Source organism: Acinonyx jubatus, chromosome D2, assembly GCF_027475565.1.
Source record: "Acinonyx jubatus isolate Ajub_Pintada_27869175 chromosome D2, VMU_Ajub_asm_v1.0, whole genome shotgun sequence".
NCBI classification, from domain to species: domain Eukaryota; kingdom Metazoa; phylum Chordata; class Mammalia; order Carnivora; family Felidae; genus Acinonyx; species Acinonyx jubatus.
The window spans coordinates 23,858,701-23,877,196 of NC_069393.1; the positions used below are offsets into that span (position 1 = coordinate 23,858,701).

Sequence of the window (18,496 nt, forward strand, 5' to 3'; positions counted from 1 at the left end):
CGAGTAGGATATTTACTCTGTCATAATTGAAGAATTTAAGAGAGTTCTGTAAATTATTTCACCACTGTAACCAAAAATTCTCCAATTGGTTTATTTCCCCGATTATTTTTCTCCCTTCCCCCAACACCCAAACTGGAAAAGAATAGTGTGATGAACATGGCAGTCAAGCCATGGAAGTCAATCAGAGTCCCTCAGGTTTTAGAACTGGTGAGAGAGAATTCGGCACGGAATAACCTAAGTGTCTGGTCAAGGCTGAAGACTGGCCAGCCTCCAGGTATGCTATGAAAATTCTCTGGCCGTAGTCCCAAGGTCCTAACATCTGAGGTTTACCATTCTCCCCACAGTTGCTTCTGGACTGAATGTCAACAGCATATGATGTAAACATGTCAGGATAGAAAGTACAATGTATTTGTCATACTTTCCTCCCTCCCCCTTCCTCCTTCTCCTCCTCCTCCCTCCCTCTTCTCTCTCTCTCTGTTTCTCTTTTTCTTTCCCTTTCTTCCTGTCTTTTTCTGTCTTCCTCTTCTCTTTTTTCTTTCTCTCCCCCTGCCCCCCCATCCTCTCCCTCTCTCCACCCCCCATCTCCCCTGCCTTCTTACTGTTTGTTTGTTTTAGAATCATTTGCTACAGGATTCTAAGAGGGTTTTCCAGTTCCCTGAAGGGTGGGGAAAGTACAATGACTTGTGGAAAGACCATCTCAGAAGTAAAGAGTACAGTGAAAGTGAGAGGTAAAATATTCAATTAGTGGTAAAATTCTTATTTTGTCTGTACCACTTTGCTATGACCCCTTCCTTCCCTGAAGCCCTTACATGTCTTCTCAGAACTGTCAATCAAAGGTCTCCTGTACTAGTGCTGCTTAGGTAGAATGGCAGCAAGAAGCATGGACACAGAGGCACTAAATAGGTTAACAATGGACTTGAGAATTTTGACAACCTTGGAAAATACTTTTTAAAAGGAAGCTGGAGGCAAATCTTTCCTAGAAACTTAAGGAAGAAAATTCTGCCTTATGACTTCAATCATTTCTTCTCTACCATTCAGTTTCTAAGTCTCCCCTCATCTATATTTATTTAAGAGTAACCAAACCTTATCATCTTCCAATATCTCATGATTCCCTTAATCCCTTCTCAATGTCTGACCCCTCCGTTTGAAACAAAGTCCACATGAATCAGCACTTTGCCACAAAGGGTCAGAGCAAGAGGTAGAAATGGAAGTTTGAGGTTGGTGTAATTGGGAGTGGTGACTATAATGGTTGAAGAGGATTTGATTATACATGTCTCAGTGTTCTGAAGTGCTTATAAAAAATATATAGGGGGGAGTGCCTAGCTGGCTCAGTCTGTAAAGCATGCAAATCTTAATCTCCAGGTTGCAAGTTCAAGTCCAACATTGGGTGTAGAGACTATATTAAAAACAAATTAAAAATCGTGTGTGTATATACACACACACACACATATACACACACACACATGCACATATATATACATATATATATATGAAAAGGGTTTCCTTCATGCCACCACAAATAAACACAGAAGTTATTTTTTCTATATGGAAACAAAGGGGCCCTGCTGGTGCACCAGCAGATACATAGTCCAAGGACATTTTGGGATTCTGGAGAGTTCTCTTCTGCTCCCTTGTTTGACAAACACTAACCTAATACAAAGTTGGTTGAATCATTGCCTTTCTGCCTTTATTTGACTGACTTTTCCCAGGTGTCAGCTTACTGGGTAAGAAACCTGCCCTGAAATTCTACTTTCCTTGGCCTCTCCTCTGTTGAACTTTGTTGAATAGAATGCCTGACTCCTGCCTAACTTGGCTCTCTTCATCCTGGCTCACGCTGAAGCAACTGGACAGCTTGGCTCAGAGTCCGAGGAGTTAGAGCCTGCCACTTCACAGCTACCCTCCCCCTCCCTCACAGAGCCTGTTCCTGCCCAGTCTGGTTTGTGAATAGTTCTTGGCAAATACCCTGGAGGAGGACAGAGCCACTAACAATAGAAACTCCCTTTTTAGCTTGACTGGCTGGGTACTCAGGACTGTGAATTTAGGAAAACCCAAAATAACCTGTGTAATTACAGTGGGTTACCCTAACGGTCTATTTCTGCTATTACCAACATTCAATGTCAATCCAGTAGATATTCAGCGGCTTGTAGCGGAAAGAGTACTGGGCTTAAAGCCAGACAGACCCAGATTTCAGACCTAGTTCGGCTACTTAGCAATTTTATGACATTGGGCAAGTCACTAATTTGAGCCTGTTGGAATTGAATGAGCAACTGTACATGTAAGTGCTTGGAACCCTGCAAAGTGTTCTACAAAGTTAAACCCATTGCTTTTGAGAAATGGGGATAAAAAAGTTTCAGGAAAAAGAAGAAATCTAAATCTTCAAGAAGCACTTGAATCAACTTGAAGCGAGATAGTGTTTACCCTCTGTTCAACATCAAGCTCAGTCTTAAAAACAGACATCTAAAACTATAGTTAGTTTTCATTTAAAGTTGAAGGCAGTCCTACTTTTGTTCATGATGAATCTGGAAAGGGGAAGAATTTGGTGGCTCCTTTGAAATCAAGGAATGACGAAGCAGGAAGGTAAGTCCTCATACCAAGCAATACAGGAAAGAGGGTTATCCACTTACATGCTAACTGTTCCAGCCAAGTGGTTTTCTCTGAAATTTAGCCATTGTTTTCATTACTTAAATTTTGATTTTATGTATAGTGAAAGAGGTTGGTTCTTCAGACTAAGACATGTTTTTGTCCCATATCACTCTTGTTCATACATAAAAAGGTAAACATAAATGAAAGAAATTTGGTTAAAAGTTTTCTTTTCTCCTCTTTTTTAAGTAGGTTCCGTGCCCAGTGTGGGGCTTGAACTCACGACCCTAAGATCAAGAGTGGCATGCCTCTGGTTAAAGGTTTTCTTTAAAAACATTTTTTTTTACATTTATTTATTTTTGAGAGACAGAGCACAAGTGAGGGAGGGGCAGAGACAGAATGAATCCAAAGAGAGAGACACACAAAATCCAAAGCAGACTCTCTGAGCTGTCAGCACAGAACTGTGAGATAATGACCTGAGCTGAAGTCAGACACCCAACCGACTGAGCCACCCAGGTGCCCCTCTGGTTAAAGGTTTTCTAAGGCACTGCAACTTCATCACAACTGCCACCTGGCTGTCAGTGATTATAAGATCGCTTTATATGTCCTCAGACATAGGAAAATAGGGAAATTACAACAGTAAGCACCCATCTACCTGCTGCCCTGCTTGGATACAGAACAATTCCCCATCTAGTTGGGACTTGCCATCACGTCTGGAAGTACCTTTCAAGGACGTGTGAGAAGCACCTGCCACAACCACTTAAATACCCATTGAGGGCATGTCAGTGGTTCTGCCATAACCATGCTGGCTCCTCACCCTCCTGGGCCCTTGCTGGCTGCTCCTGACATTGCTGTGTTGATGATCTGTCCTCGGCCTGCAGACTTGGTTGCTGCCTTGCGCCCAGCACTGTTGCTGCTGCCCCTGCTGCTACCCTTGTTATTGCCCCTTTGGTGGCCCTGTAGGTTTCCTGACTACAGAAGAGACTGTGCTTTGGGTGGATTCACTGGGCAGTCTATAAATGAGGCAGGTGTGGGAGGCATATTGGACTCCCTTTTCCACGGTACAATCAGAGGGGCCCCCCCCCTGCCCCGGCACCTCAAGGACCATGTGAACCTTCCTGATACTAACCTTATCCTGATGCCCTTTTCCATGGAGTTCCTGTGCTGGCAGAAACAACAAAGGTAGAGAAGATGGAGCAGGAGACCAGAAGGGTCTGCTCTCCTCTCCTCCTGTAAATGAGCACACCAAAGGCTTATAACTACACAAACTTTTGAGGTTATCAATCGAAGCTCCTACTCGATGCAGGAATGCCCTCTACAGCATCTCTGTCAAATGATCCTTCTATATTTACTTGAACTGTTCCCAAACTAGGGAAAGCATTATTACAAAGCCCCAGTGAACGTCCTCACATACCTTTATTTTCTATAATTGTGCTAGTATTTCTATAGGAATTGCTGAATCAAGGGTATGCACATATTACATTTTGATAGCAGGGAACAGATTGTGCATGTGTTCCACACATAGGTGTTATAGTGATTTATACAAACTTAGGGCATGGCAGTCACAGGAAGACAGATTACAGTTCAAACAAAGGAAGAATTCTCTAATCATTAAAAACACACCACAACAGGTGTGCCTGGGTGGCTCAGCTAGTTAAGCTTCCGACTTCAGCTCAGGTCATGATCTCAGTTTGTGAGTTAGAGCCCCACATTGGGCTTTCTGATGTCAGCATAGAGCCCACTTCAAATCCTCTGTCCTCCTCTCTCTCCTCCCCCTACTCATGTGTGTGCATGCTCTCTCTCTTAAAAATAAATAAACATTAAAACAAAAGATTTAAAAAAACTCATCTGCTTTGATTGGAGTAGTAAGCATTCAAGAAGAGACTGAACTATCATGATGCTATAGATGGGTATGAGATTAGAGCAGGTAATATATAAGGAATATCTGAAATTGAGTCTTGTGGTAAATTCTGGAACCTCTCCAATGTGGCAAGTCTGTCAGTGGTGGGCCATTTAGGAATGGATTCTTTAACATGAGATATATTTTCCAGGTGAGCCACAGAAAGCAGAAAGCTTTGCAGCTTTTAAATGTTCTTCCAAAAGCCTCTGGCCCCATTTTGCGAGTTGCAGCAGAGACCTAGTGTGAGCTCTTCTCATCTGACTCAGTAATAGGCATGTCCACTATGTTCCCAGCCAGGAGAGCCTGAGGATTTCTATAACCCTCCACCGATGGTCTCAGGAGATAAATGGGCTTTTCCCAATAGGCAAAGAAGTTGTCCACGTGTCTGAAGGAATACATACCTGCAAGTAGTGAAAACAGCCATCGGCAGGCTTCAAGTGCAGCTGCTGTTTCCCAAATTTCAAAGGAATCAGCTGGGATAGCTCTAAAGTCTTTGCAGGCCTGCGACCTTTTCCTTTGATGACATGGCCATGCCCCCAATGCTCTTCATAGCCTATGACTGGTCAGGTCAATAGCATGACAGCAAGTGGCAGAGAACAGGGCTGGTGGATACAATGTCTGTCTCACCACTTGGCTGTGTATATCCATCATGTCCTCTCTTTTGCTGATCTGAAGTTTCTCTCAAACACTGGTGAGTGCTTGAATACATCATACTCTCCTTCCTTCCTTGTCCATCTGCCACTGAAGTTTCCTTTAGAGGTATTAAAACTGTCCACTAAACATCCACTAGTTATTAGTGCAGTAACATGTATTTACTACCCACATTTATGGTTTATCAAGAAAAGTTCTGCCTCTGGATTTTACTGCCTCAAAGGAGTCTGTAATAGGATTCTTTGCCATATAACAAATTATCTCAAACTTACTGGCTTAAAACAACACTCATCCATTATCTCACAATTTCCATGGGTCAGGAGTTTGGGCATGGCTTCAGTGAGTCCTCTGCCCAGGATCTCACAAGGCTGCAATCAAGGTGTACACCAGGGCTGTGGTCTCAGCTGAAGCTTGGGGTCCTCTTCCAAGCTCACATAACTCTTGATCAAATTCATTTTTTTGAAGCTGTGCAACTCATGGTGCCTCTATCACAGCTCCCTGTCTGTTCCCTTTACAGCATAAATCACAACTAATTTTTTTGTCAGTGAATTCCTTGACAGAAAGAACCTAGCACAGTGGTTTAGCGCACAATTGTTAACTTAATCAAGTATTATATCTGGCTATTTGTAATCCATATTATTTTATTAGTTTGCCAGCACCTTGAGGGCTGAGCCCATAATTATTTGTTTCCCTAGTCCAGGGCCTGGCTTAGCGTTGCTCAAATCTGATTTTTGCTTTTGCTTTTTTTTTTCTTTAACATTTATTTACTTTTTAGAGAGAGCAAGTGAGGGAGGGGCACCGAGAGGGGTACAGAGGCTACAAAGCGGGCTCTGTGCTGACAGCAGAGAGCCCAAAGAGTGGCTCTGACTCACAGACCGCGAGATCATAACCTGAGCTGCAGCCGCAGGCTTAACGCACTGAGCCACACAGGCACCTCTCAAATCTGATTTTTGAAAAATATCAATCAGGTACACGAATGAAGGTGAGGACTGGAGAGCAAGAGAAGGCGTAGCAATCTGAGGGATTTGGGGGGGGAAAAATCATGCTGGAAGAAAACCTGAGAGGCCAAGAGCACAACTCAGCCGTTTTACTCAAGTTTCAACAAGGATGCCCATCCCCGCGTGACGTCAGAGAAGACTTCAAGCAGCTGAAGATACGCCTCTCGCGAGAGGAAAGATAGCCCGCGAGCGAGTGTACGCCAGTCCGGCCCCGCCTTCCCTGAGCCCCACCCACTCCCCGGTCCTCACTCCCACCTTGAACCAGCCACGTGTGACGCCATGACGCATGCGTGGCCGCGGCGCGGGGGGCGGGCCCGCGGCACGCCACCGGAGGAGGAAGTGGTGCGGTTGTTGCTCCCTCTGCGCCCACTGCTGGCTCCCGGGGCGCGGAGAGGGGCAGCTGCCGCAGCCGCCTTTCTGTCGCCCTGCTTACTACTGTTTCCCTCCATGTGCTCCGGCGCCGTCGTTCCCCTTCCTCAGGCCGCCGTTTACCCCGGGGTCTATGGAAGTAATGGAAGGACCCCTCAATCTGGTGAGTAGTCCGCTGAGGGTCGTGTCCGCCCTCGGGAGCCTTTGCTTCAGGAGTCCTGTCGCGCCTCCAGCGTGCTGCTGACCCTCGAGGCCGGGAGGCGGGTTTGGCGGGGGGTGGTCCTGAGGGGTGGAGGAGGGGGGCAGGCGTGGTCCCACATCGGCTACGCGAAAGGTGCCCCAGACGTTGCTCCCTCTGGCATCCCCGGGAAGCTATCACGTCTCATTTCCCGGCTCCCCGAAGCGTACCCTGCTGCAGTGCAGTGAGTGAGGGGCTTCCACCAGCCGGGAAAGCCACCTACTCTTCAGGCTAGAGGAAATGCTTCCACGCGCCACGTAACCACCTCTCTGCAGCCTGGAGGGGCACTGAAGCCGGCCAGCGCAGCAGTGGTGTGAAATACTGGTTTTAACTTCTAATACATAGGGTCTGAAGTCTCAGCTTCATTACGGTGGAGAGTTGGAGTAATACCCCCTCTCACCCCCTTCTCTTCCTCCACCCATTCATTTCTCGCCTACATTCAGATGCATAAACTGAGGATCACCCTTCTCGAATAAGTTGGAGACAGCTGGAAGAAAACAGGGCCGTCCCTGATTTTAGCTCCGTTTCATCACTTTAGGCATCGTGAAAATACGGTAGATGTTTGCCCCTTCAGAAAAAGCGCTCATAGGCCATTTACTTATTACTGTAGGCTTTTCTGATCTCATTAAAACAGAAACGAGAAGCACGAGTTCTTTTCTGACTGACCACTGCATCTTTTGGTTTCCTAGAGGGTACCTATTTTGGTTACTTAAGATTCCTTAAGGTTGTAGCTAGACAGGAGGAACTTGTACAGGCACAGGTTTGCATGCCGTTCACTTGCGCTGGTGGGCGATGTTGGCATTGGGGAAAGGGTGTGTGGAGAATTCGTTTGTCAGGTTGGAACTCTGAATCCTAGTGTCGTGAAAGACCCCCGGCTTCATTTAAACCATTCTATAGAGAAGCAATGGAGCACGGTGGCTTAAGACTATAGATTCTGGAGCTCTACCGCTTCGGTATCAGTTCTGGCTTTGACACTTAATAGCTGTGTGACCTTGGGTACGTTTGTTGACCTCACCCTCTTTCCTGGTTTGTTGTGAGGATTAAAGGAGTAAATAGGTGTAAACAGTACCTTGTCCCTAGTACAGTGTAAGAGTTAGCTATTATAGTAATCAGACCATAAGCTCTTAATTTAAAATCTCATTTGTAAAATGAGGTTTGGATTTGCTGAGCTTGAAAAGCCTAAGATTCTAGGACCTAAAGCTGTTTTTCCCAAATGACTGGTGCCAGGTTAGCTGCTCTGAGAAGCGCCTCCTAGTTTTAAGTTAAGCCCACCCCCACTGGTAAGAGTTGTTTACACTTAAAAAGAATTGGACTAGATTTGTGAGTTTTTAAAAACCAGGGACACATCTTGCACTTTTTGTTTTTAAGGTCACATATAGTTTACAGTGAAATAGAATGGGTGGCTCAATACTGAAACTTCACAGGAATATTATTAGAAATAACCAGCAGTTTACAGAGTGCTTCAAAGTTCAAGTGTCCTTGCAAAATGACCATTGGTTCAGTTCCAGTTAGCTTCACTTTATTTGGCCAGAGGCTGCAGTATATACTGAGCCAAGTGCCCCACTAGTGTATGGTAGCTTGTGAGAAGACGGCAGCTGGGTGACAGTTGTAGATGGGGCAGCAGAATCACCAGTTTAGGAAAAATTAGTTAAATGGTGACAATAGTATTTTTATAGAGGAGAATTTGGGAAAGAGCCTCGTTAAACAGGCTAAGATAAAATGTATGTGGACAAGTATCAGAAATTTGGCATCTTGAACTCTGAAACCATTTGAGATTTGAAAGATATGAGTTGTAGCCGAGCCGTTAGAAGAGAACAGTTGAACAGAGATTAACATTTAACTTGAATCATTGGAATTGTACTTGTAAATAAGTACCAGTGGCAGGCCTCGGAATTTGTCACTCAGTTTTAAAAGACTGTTTTTGTTTGTTTTTGTTTTTTGAAGGTGATCACTTTTTTTATGTCAGTTAAACAACTTAGTATCAAGTTGACTGAACCTGAGAAATAGTTCTCAATACTAGGATTTAATGAGTACCTTTGAAAATCCCAGTAGTTTATACAGGCTTTTTCTAATGACATTATAGTGTAGTCCAGATTTGTTGTATAAGGACTTATTACAGTACCTAGATTTATAAATATGTGTTCTCAGAGCATCCTTGGAATTTAGGAAGAACTGCTTCCCAGTTCTACAGAGAAATAAGCCTAGACTGAGAGAAATTAAGTAATGACTTAGATCAGTGGGTCACAACTTATTTTAGTATCATGACCTTTTCTAGCAGTACTTCTGAATTAATGTACAGTACTCACCATTTTCATTTCAATATGTTCCTTATTTATATTGAACTGTGGATTCTGTGTCATTTAGTGTCTCTGCTTTAGTGTTGATTCTCTTAGGTTTGGAGTAAAGGCCATATAGGCTTAACTGCTGGTAGTAGATTTTTAAGATACAGAAAAGACTGGTTCAACTTAGTCATTTTTTAAATTTATTTTTTAAATGTTTATTTTTGAGGGGGGCGAGGGGCAGAGAGAGAGACAGGATCCGAAGCAGGCTCTGTGCTGACAGCAGAGAGCCAGGTGCAGGGCTTAAACTCACGAACTGTGAGATCATGACCTAAGCCACCCAGGTGCCCCCAAAATAGTCATTTTAATATGTAATACAGACATTGTATTCTAGTTCTCTTGTTTTTGAAATTGGACAAACGAAAAATAAACTAAATCATATTTCCATCGTTGGGGGGAATAGCTAGTCTTTGGACTGAAATAAGTTTTGTTTCATCAGTTTTTTATTTCTTTCTGTGAATTTTTAATATGGAAAAATTGTAACTTGTAAAGTTACTTGGTGTATATTTAGGCCTTTCTTTCCATTTAATTTTGGCAAAGTGGGTGCTGTGCTGGTAGCAAATGTCAAAACTTGTGTGACATAATTTGTAGTTCTTTAATTTGTTTACTGCCTATTTGGGAAGTGATGTCAGACTAATTTACACATGACTGTTGCTCATGCTTTGCTTACCTACTCTGCAGACTCTGAGAACAGGGTCCATGTGACTGTGGCCACAGTTGTATGTTTTTGGCCGTATTAAGGGTGCCGAGAATGTTTGTTGAGTAACTGAGCTTCTCTCTAGAGTGGTCAGTTCTCATCTCAGACAAGGAATCCAATACCATGTTTCAAAGAATGGCCTTTTACATACCTGAATTCTTTGTAATTATCATATCTTAATTATGTTGGCGGTAAAATCTTTAAGGTAAAAATGAGGCTGTTTTGAACCACTTCCTTGTTGCCCTGAAAAATTTCAAGGAAAGTTCATCCTGTCACAAGTTAGGTGGGGCTCAATGGAAGGACTGGGGAAAGGTGGTAGAGCACTAAGACTTACCCAACAATTACTAAGTGCTGGGATTGGCATCAGGCACTATGTATACACTTGACCCTTTTTAAAAAATATTTATTTTTGAGCGAGTACAAGTGGGGGAGGGGCAGGAGAGGGGGACAGGATTTGAAGCTAGCTCTGTGCTGACAGGCTGACAGCAGTGGGCCCAATGTGGGGCCGGAACTCAAGAACCACGAAATCATGACAAATGAGAACATAATTTAAATATGCCTCCATTGTATTACCAGTATTTACATAAATTTAAATATTTGTTTCCATGACCCTAACAGTCTTTATTTATTAAATGTTTCACATTTTTATTTAAATTCCAGTATCACATAATAATAGTTTCAGGAGTAGAATTTAGTGATATCACTTACATATAACACCTAGCGCTCAATCACAAGTACCTTCCGTAATACCTGGCACCCATTTCGCCCATCCCCCTCCCACCTCCCTTTCAGCAACCCTCAATTTTGTTCTCTATAGTTAAGAGTCTCTTTTATGGTTTCTTTCTTTTCTTTCTTTCTTTCTTTCTTTCTTTCTTTCTTTCTTTCTTTCTTTCTTTCTTTCTTTCTTTTTCTTTCTTTCTTTCCACTATGTTCATGTGTTTTGTTTCTTCCACATATGAGTGAAATCATATGGTATTTGCTTTTCTCTGGCTTCTTTCACTTAGCATAATACATTCTAGCTCCTTCCACATCGACAAGATTTCATTCCTTTTGATGGCTGGATAATATATATACACGATATTCCAGTGTGTGTGTGTGTGTGTGTGTGTGTGTGTGTGTGTGTGTGTGTGTGTGTGTGTGTGTATGTATACATACATACACATATACACCACATCTTCTTTACCCATCAGTCGATGGATATTTGGGTTCTTTCCATAATTTGGCTGTTGTCAGTTTGCATTCCCACCACCAGTGCAAGAGGGTTCTCTTTTCTTCACATCCTCACAAACATCTGTTGTTTCCTGTGTTGTTAATTTTAGTCATTCTGACAGGTGTGGCCTGATACTCATTATAGTTTTGATTTGTATTTTCCTGGTTATTGATATTGAGCATCTTTTCATGTTTCTGTTAGTCATCTGTATGTCTTTGGGAAAATGTCTGTTCATGTCATCTGCCTATTTCTTAAAACTGGATTATTTGTTTTTTAGGTATTGAGTTTTATAAGTTCTTTATATATTTTGGATATTAACCCTTTATCGAATACGTCATTTGCAAATATCTTCTCCAATTGCAGAGGTTGCCTTTTAGTTTTGTTGATTGTTTCCTTCCCTGGGCAGAAGCTTTTTATCTTGAAGTCACAATAGTTCATTTTTGCTTTTCTCTTGCTTCTGGAGATGTGTTTAGTAAGAAGTTGCTATGGTAGATGTCAAAGAGATTCTTGCCTGTGTTCTCTGGGATTTTCACTATCTCTTGTCTCACATTTAGGTCTTTCATCCATCTTGGTTTTATTTATTTTTAAATTTAATCTTTTAATGTTTAGTTTTGAGCGAGTGAGTGTGGAGAGAGAGAGAGAGATAGAGCATGGGGGGGGGGGGGGAGAAGGAGACACAGATCTGAAGCAGGCTCCAGGCTCTGAGCTGTCAGTACAGAGCCTGACATGGGGCTTGAACTCATGAACCACGAGATCATGACCTGAGCTGAAGTCGGATGCTTAACCAACTGAACCATGCAGGTGCCCTGATTATTTTTTTATTTTTTTAAGTAGGCTCCATGCCCAGCACGAAGTCCCACGTGAATTCTGCCCCTGATCGAGACCTGAGCTGAGATCAGGAGTTGGACCCTTGGGGCGCCTGGGTGGCTCAGTCAGTTGAGCATCTGACTTCAGCTCAGTTCATGATCTCACAGTTTGAGTTTGAGCCCTGTGTTGTGCTTTGCACTGACAGAGATTCTCTCTCTCTCTCCCACTCCCTCTCCCTCTCCCCCTCCCCACATTGTGCATGCATGCACACACTATCAACAATAGCCAAAGTATGGAAAGAGCCCAAATGTCCATTGATGGATGAATGGATAAAGAAGATGTGGTATATATATACAATGGAGTATTACTCAGCAATCAAAAAGAATGAAATCTTGCCATTTGCAACTACGTGGATGGAACTGGAGGGTATTATGCTAAGTGAAATTAGAGAGAGACAAAAATCACATGACTTCACTCATATCGGGACTTTAAGAGACAACAAAACAGATGAACATAAGGGAAGGGAGACAAAAAATAATATAAAAACAGGGAGGGGGACAAAACAGAAGAGACTCAGAAATATGGAGAACAAACTGGGGGTTGCTGGAGGGGTTGTGGGAGGGGGAATGGGCTAAATGGGTAAGGGGCACTAAGGAATCTCCTCCTGAAATCATTGTTGCACTATATGCTAATTTGGATGTAAATTTAAAAAAAGAAAAAAAAAACCCAACAGTAGGAATTTAAAAATAAAAGTAAATATAGCATAAAAAATAAACATTAAAAAGAAAATTAAAGAAAAAGAGTTGGACACTTAACTGGCTGAGCCACCCAGCCATCCCTCATCCATTTTGAATTTATTTTTGTGTATGATGAAAGAAAGTGGTTCACTTTCATTCCTCATGTTGTTCAGTTTTCCCAGCTCCCCAAAGACTTTACTAATAGTCTACTGTTCACTGGAAGTCTTACCAATAACATAAACAGTAACACGTATTTATATGTTATACATATTATGTATTGTATTAACAATAAACTAGAGAAAAGAAAATACTAAAGTCATAAGGAAAATACTTTATAGTACTGCACTGTATTTATTGAAAAAAATCCATATATAAGTGGACCATGCAGTTCAAATCCATGTTGTTCAAGGGTCACCTGTGTTATTTATCTTCTTAGTAGCTGTTATTTCCCCATTTTACTGATGAAGACATTGACATGCAGAATAAGTGGTGACAGTGGGATTTGAAAGCAAGGTTCTCATTAAAATATTGGTCTTACTATTAGATCAGTGTTTGCCCATGTTTTGACTGGGATCCACAATTAGAGATTCTTACATAATGATCAGTACACACATACATATGTATATACTATGTAGAGCTGTCACATTATGCATATGTCTCTTGGGATTGTGTAAAATGCAAGGGCCCTCATAAATTTCACCCAAAACAAAAAAAAAGCTGAAACTGAAACATTATGATGCCATAAATGTACGTCTGTGTGTATATGCACATATGTAGAGTATGTATATATATATTTATAATACTGTGTATCATGCACTCTAATATTTACTAAGATTTTTTAAAATGCTGGTTTTGGGATGCCTGGGTGGCTCAGTCGGTTAAGCGTCTGACTTTGACCCAGGTCATGATCTCACTGTTCCTGAGTTCCAGACCTGCATCGGGCTCTGGGCTGACAGCTCTGAGCCTGGAGCCCGCCTCGGATTCTGTGTCTCCCTCTCTCTCTGCCCCTCCCCTGCTTGTGCTCTGTCTCTGTCTCTCAAAAACAAATAAATGTTAAAAAAAAAAAATTTTTTTTAATGATGGTTTTGACCCACTAAATTGATTTCAGAACTCATTGGTGGATTGTATCCTGTAATTTGCCTTCACAGCAGATGGCGGCAGTTCTGAAAAAAAGCAACTGAAAATGAGGTAGAAAAAAAGATGCAGTAGAGCTGCATGTGGGAGAAGTTGATCCTTAGACTTAAAATCAAAAATAGGTCTTGGCCTTCTCTAACACTTGAGCAGTTATCTTAAGTGTGATTGCATTATATTAGTTTGACCGAGGTCAATTCAGTACTTACTTAGGAGATACTACTTGCCTGTAGGAGACTTACAGTGAATTGATGGTGGAAGGGAGAGTGAATGCGACTTCTCCATTGCTCTCTATTGAAGACCCTACCACAAGGTTCAAGAGTACATTATACTTTCCTCTGCCTTTTTGATATTGTGTTTGGTATGGTGTTCCTTTTCTTGTCATCTTTACATACACAGCTTTCCCCAGGGACACGGAAATAATTAAATGGAAAGTAATAGAAAGTAACACTGTTTCCTTTGGGGAAAAAAGACAATATTTAATCTGTATTTAAAGAAAATTTTTTTGAAGTTTATTCATTTTTGAGAGAGAGAGAGTGAGCAGGAGAGGGGCAGAGAGAGAGAGGGATACATAGAATCAGAAGCTCCAGGCTCCCAGCTGTCAGCACAGAGCCAGACACGGACAGGACTCGAACTCATGGGGCTCCAACTCATGGGGCTGGAGCTCATGAACCGTGAGATCATGACCTGAGCTGAAGCCGGACGCTTAATGGACTGAGCCACTCAGGCACCCCAATCTTTTTCTGAAGCAGTTAGCATGTGGAAGTAGAAGGTACTTCTTGGTGGCTGCAGTCATTAAGTGATCTAGTTTTAGCTAGGATTTTCATTGGTTGCAGGTGATGAGAGCCACTTCAGATTAGTTTATGCCAAAAGGGATAATTTATTGAAAGGGTAATTGATTGGAATCCAAAGAAAGGTGCAGGAAGGACAGGGCTACATTGCAGGTAGGTCTAAGAAAGTATGGGACCTGAGGCTTAAAGATGATCAGATTCTCCCTCTGCCACTTCAGGCTTGACTGCTTTATGTCTCTGCAGACTTAGTTAATTCCTGAATGTCACAGTAGTTAGGACCACTTAAAACTTTCTTGACATATTCTCTGTCCCTAAGTTTGAAAATGCAGTGGAATGAATTCTTTAGTGTCCAGGGGATGAGGTAATTAAGAATATGGCAGTTTCCACAAGAATCATATTGATTGCCTGGAAGAAGAGCAGTTCACAGAGACCAGTGGGATGTGTGTAAAGGGTTGGCTCTTCTGAGGAGGATTCAGCAAGGGAGGAATCTGTACAGGGCACACAGTAAGACGTTACTGTTTTACTTTTTATAAAGGTTTTAGAAGATTTTGTAGTAGCGTGCTTTCATTTTTTTTAAAACTTAAAAAAAATTTAAGTTTATTTGAGAGAGAAAGAGAGAGAGAGGGAGAGAGTATCCCAAGTAGGCTCCACACTGTCAGTGCAGAGCCCCATGCAGGGCTCCAATTCACAGACTGTGAGATCATGACCTGAGCCGAAACTAAGTCAAATGCTTAACTGACTGAACCACCCAGGTGCCCCTCGTGCTTTCATTTTTAATTGAGAGGGAGTAGGAAAATTCTGATTAAAATGTCCTAGAGATTGGGTGGATGAAATAGTGAATGAAGTAAATACATCAAAGACCAACTCTTTTTCTGTATATATGTATATCCATATATATAGTTATTTTACATTTTGATGCAGGATTTGTTTCTGATATTTTTCTGAAATACAGTAATGTTCTGTCAGCATTTTCCAGTCTTTGGTTTTGTTACCAACTTTTATTTTTATTTTTTCTTTTTTTAATGTTTGTTTTTAAGAGAGAGAGGGGCGGAGACAGTGTATGAGTGAGGGAGGGGCAGAGACAGAGGGAGACACAAAATTCAAAGCAGGCTTCAGGCTCTGAGCAGTCAGCACAGAGCCTGATGTAGGGCTCAGACTCGTGAACCATAAGATCATGACCTGAGCTGAATCAGATGCATAACTGTCTGAGCCACCCAGGCGCCCCTGTTACCAGCTTTAACATGACTTCTTCCATTCTTCCTTGCAACTTACCATTCATTCCCTTGTCCAACTAACCAACAAATATTACGAGTAACTACCTTCTTGTCAGGTACTGTTCTGGACCTCAAGGACTTAACTGAATAGGACAAAGTCCCCAATTCTTACAGAACTTTCATCCTATGTCTCTAGTTTTCTTTTCATCTATTGTATCCTCTTTCTGTATTTTCTTTAACATCTTAAGCATAGTTGCTTTGAGTTCCATGCTGTTAATTTCAACATGGATTATCTCTGGATCTGTTTTCATTGTCTTTCTCTTTATTATCAATCACTTTTTCCTACTTCACATGCTTAGTAAGGTTATTTTAACATTTCATGCATTGTGGATGATATGTTGTAGAGACTGAAGTTAGCATCTTCCTTTAAAGAGTGTTTTGTTCTGGTTGGCGGTTAAAATACTGGCAGATCACCGTGATCCATCTAAACTTGGTTTTAGGCTTTATTAGGGTGGGTCTATTTTAGTTTTACCCATAATGCCTAGAGTGTGATTCTTACTCCGGGGGCTGACCTTTCTGGGTTCTCAACTGAAAGTCTCCGATGTTCACCAGCATCCCTATACTCTTCAGGTCTAAACTACAGCCTGTCTTTCCAACATCGTGTAGCTTGTGAAATGTCTGCTTAGAGTGTCTGCTAGGCCTCCTGGAATTATAACCTGGTGCATGTGCAGCTTAGACGTTGGCTACAGACCTGAAAGGACTTTTGTATGCATATTTTTAGGTTGTCGTCTTCAGTGTAATTCTTTCCAATCCTGGACCCTCCTCAAATTCCAGCCTTTTTGCTCTACTCTTCATTTCTTTTCCCCAAGTAGATACCACCTTCTGCTTGGGTTTTGTTTTTCTGCACTGCATTTTGGAAAGTGCTCTCAGAAAGAAAGCCTCACCTTGCACTTTTTCCTTTTCTTAAAGTTGTAGCCTTCTGTTATTTTTTTGTCCAGTGTAAAATGTTGTTTTTATATATTGTATCCAGCTTTGTAATTGTCTACAGCTGGAGGGTAAGACAATGGTTAGCTTGCTCATCTCCATGAGAATTCAAGAGGTTCTCAAAGCAAAATTACATCAGTTTATTAATAAACTCTAAATGCCAGAAAGTACTTAAATATGAGATTATAGTATCATGAAATCTAATACTCAGTGATAGGGTATCACAGTCTTACGAGGATTGGCCAGTCACTGCTTTCCCTATTTAAACATTATCTATTTCTAGGGGCATCTGGGTGGCTCAGTCAGTAGAGCACACAACTCTTGATCTTGGGATTGTGAGTTCAAGCCCTATGTTGGGAATAGAGCTTACTTTAAAAACAAAAAAAAGATTTATTTCTAAATAGAATTTGAGGCAGCTTACAATAAAAGACAAAGATGCCATACTATTAGTGTATGAGATATGAGTTATACAGCAACTTATTCCAAAATGTAGGAGCTTAAAACAGTACACATTTGTTTTCTCATAGGTTCTGTGAGGCAGGAATAACGATATGGCTTAGCTGGGTCCTGCTTCAGGATTTCTCATAAGACTGCCATCAAGGTGTCATCTGGGGCTGTGGTCCCATTTGAAGGCTCCACTGGGGCAGGAGCTGCTTCCAAGCTCACTCACATGGCTGATGGTAGAATTCAGTTCCTTGAGGACTTTTGAATCAGCTTTTGGATTCAGTTCCTTGCTGGCTGTTGGCAGACTACCCTCAGTTCCTTCCCTGAGAGCTTTTTGTAGGGCAGCCTGCAACATGACCCTTGGCTTTATTAAAGTGAGTAAGGGAGGGTCACCTGGGTGTCTCAGTACCCTAAGCCTCCTGACTCTTGATCTCCTCTCAGGTTATGATCTCAAGGTTCCTGAGATTGAGCCCCTTGTCAGCTCTGTGCTGACAGGTGTGGAGATTGCTTGGGATTCCCTCCCTCCCTCCCTCTCTCTCTCTGTCTCTCTCTGCCCCTCCCACCTCTCCCCAGCTCTCTTTCTCTATCAAATCAACATTTTAAAAAAGTGAGCAAGGGGGGAGTGAATGCTACCAAGATGGAAGCCAGTGTCTTTTGTAACCTAATCAGAGAAGCAACATCCCCTCCCCTTTGCTGTATTCTATTCCTTAGATGCAGGTCACTAGGTTTAGTGCACATTAGAGGGGAAGAGATTACATACGGGTATGAATACCGGAAGGCAGGGGTCATTGGGAGCTATGATATAGCTATGATATAACTGCTTACCAACAGTTGTTGATAAAGAAGTAAAGAAAATAAGAAAATCAACAAAGAATATCAAGAAAATATAATTTTGTGGAACATCAAACTAATAAGCTGCACAGCAAAGGGAATCATTAACAAAATGAAAAGTGAAAAGGCAACCTGCTGAATGGGAGAAAATATTTGCAAATCATGCATATGATAAGGGGTTAGTGTCCAACAAAATACATAAAGAATTCATACAACTCAATAGCAAAAAGAACAAACAGTCCAATTAAAAAATGGACAGAGAATCTGAAAAGACATTTTTCCAAAGGAGACATCCACATGGCTAACTGGTATGTGAAGAGATCCTTAATAATCGCTGATCATCAGGGGAATGCATATCAAAGCCACATGAGATATCATCTCACCCATGTTAGTGTTTATTTTTGAAAGGGGGAGGAGGGGCAGAGAGAGAGGGAGACATAGAATCCAAAGCAGGCTTCCACGTTCTGAGCTGTCAGCACAGAGCCTGATGTGGGCTCACAAACTCACAAACAGTGAGATCATGACCTAAACAGTGAGATCATGACCTGAGCCGAAGTCGGATGCCTAACTGACTG

The 18,496-nt window shown here is 41.9% G+C and overlaps 1 protein-coding gene across 2 annotated transcripts in view; it reads left to right on the top strand.

The window, feature by feature from the left end:
• Window positions 1-6,400: 6,400 nt before the first annotated feature.
• Window positions 6,401-18,496, top strand: part of NRBF2 (nuclear receptor binding factor 2) — a 36,819-nt gene continuing 24,723 nt past the window's right edge. Inside the window, exon 1 of one of the 2 annotated variants that reach the window (XM_015088326.3) lies at window positions 6,401-6,661. In XM_015088326.3, coding sequence (XP_014943812.2) covers window positions 6,416-6,661 — 246 coding nt within the window. In that variant the 5' untranslated portion in view covers window positions 6,401-6,415. The remainder of the gene's footprint in view (window positions 6,662-18,496) is intronic. The other variant, XM_027062091.1, reaches the window with a different exon arrangement.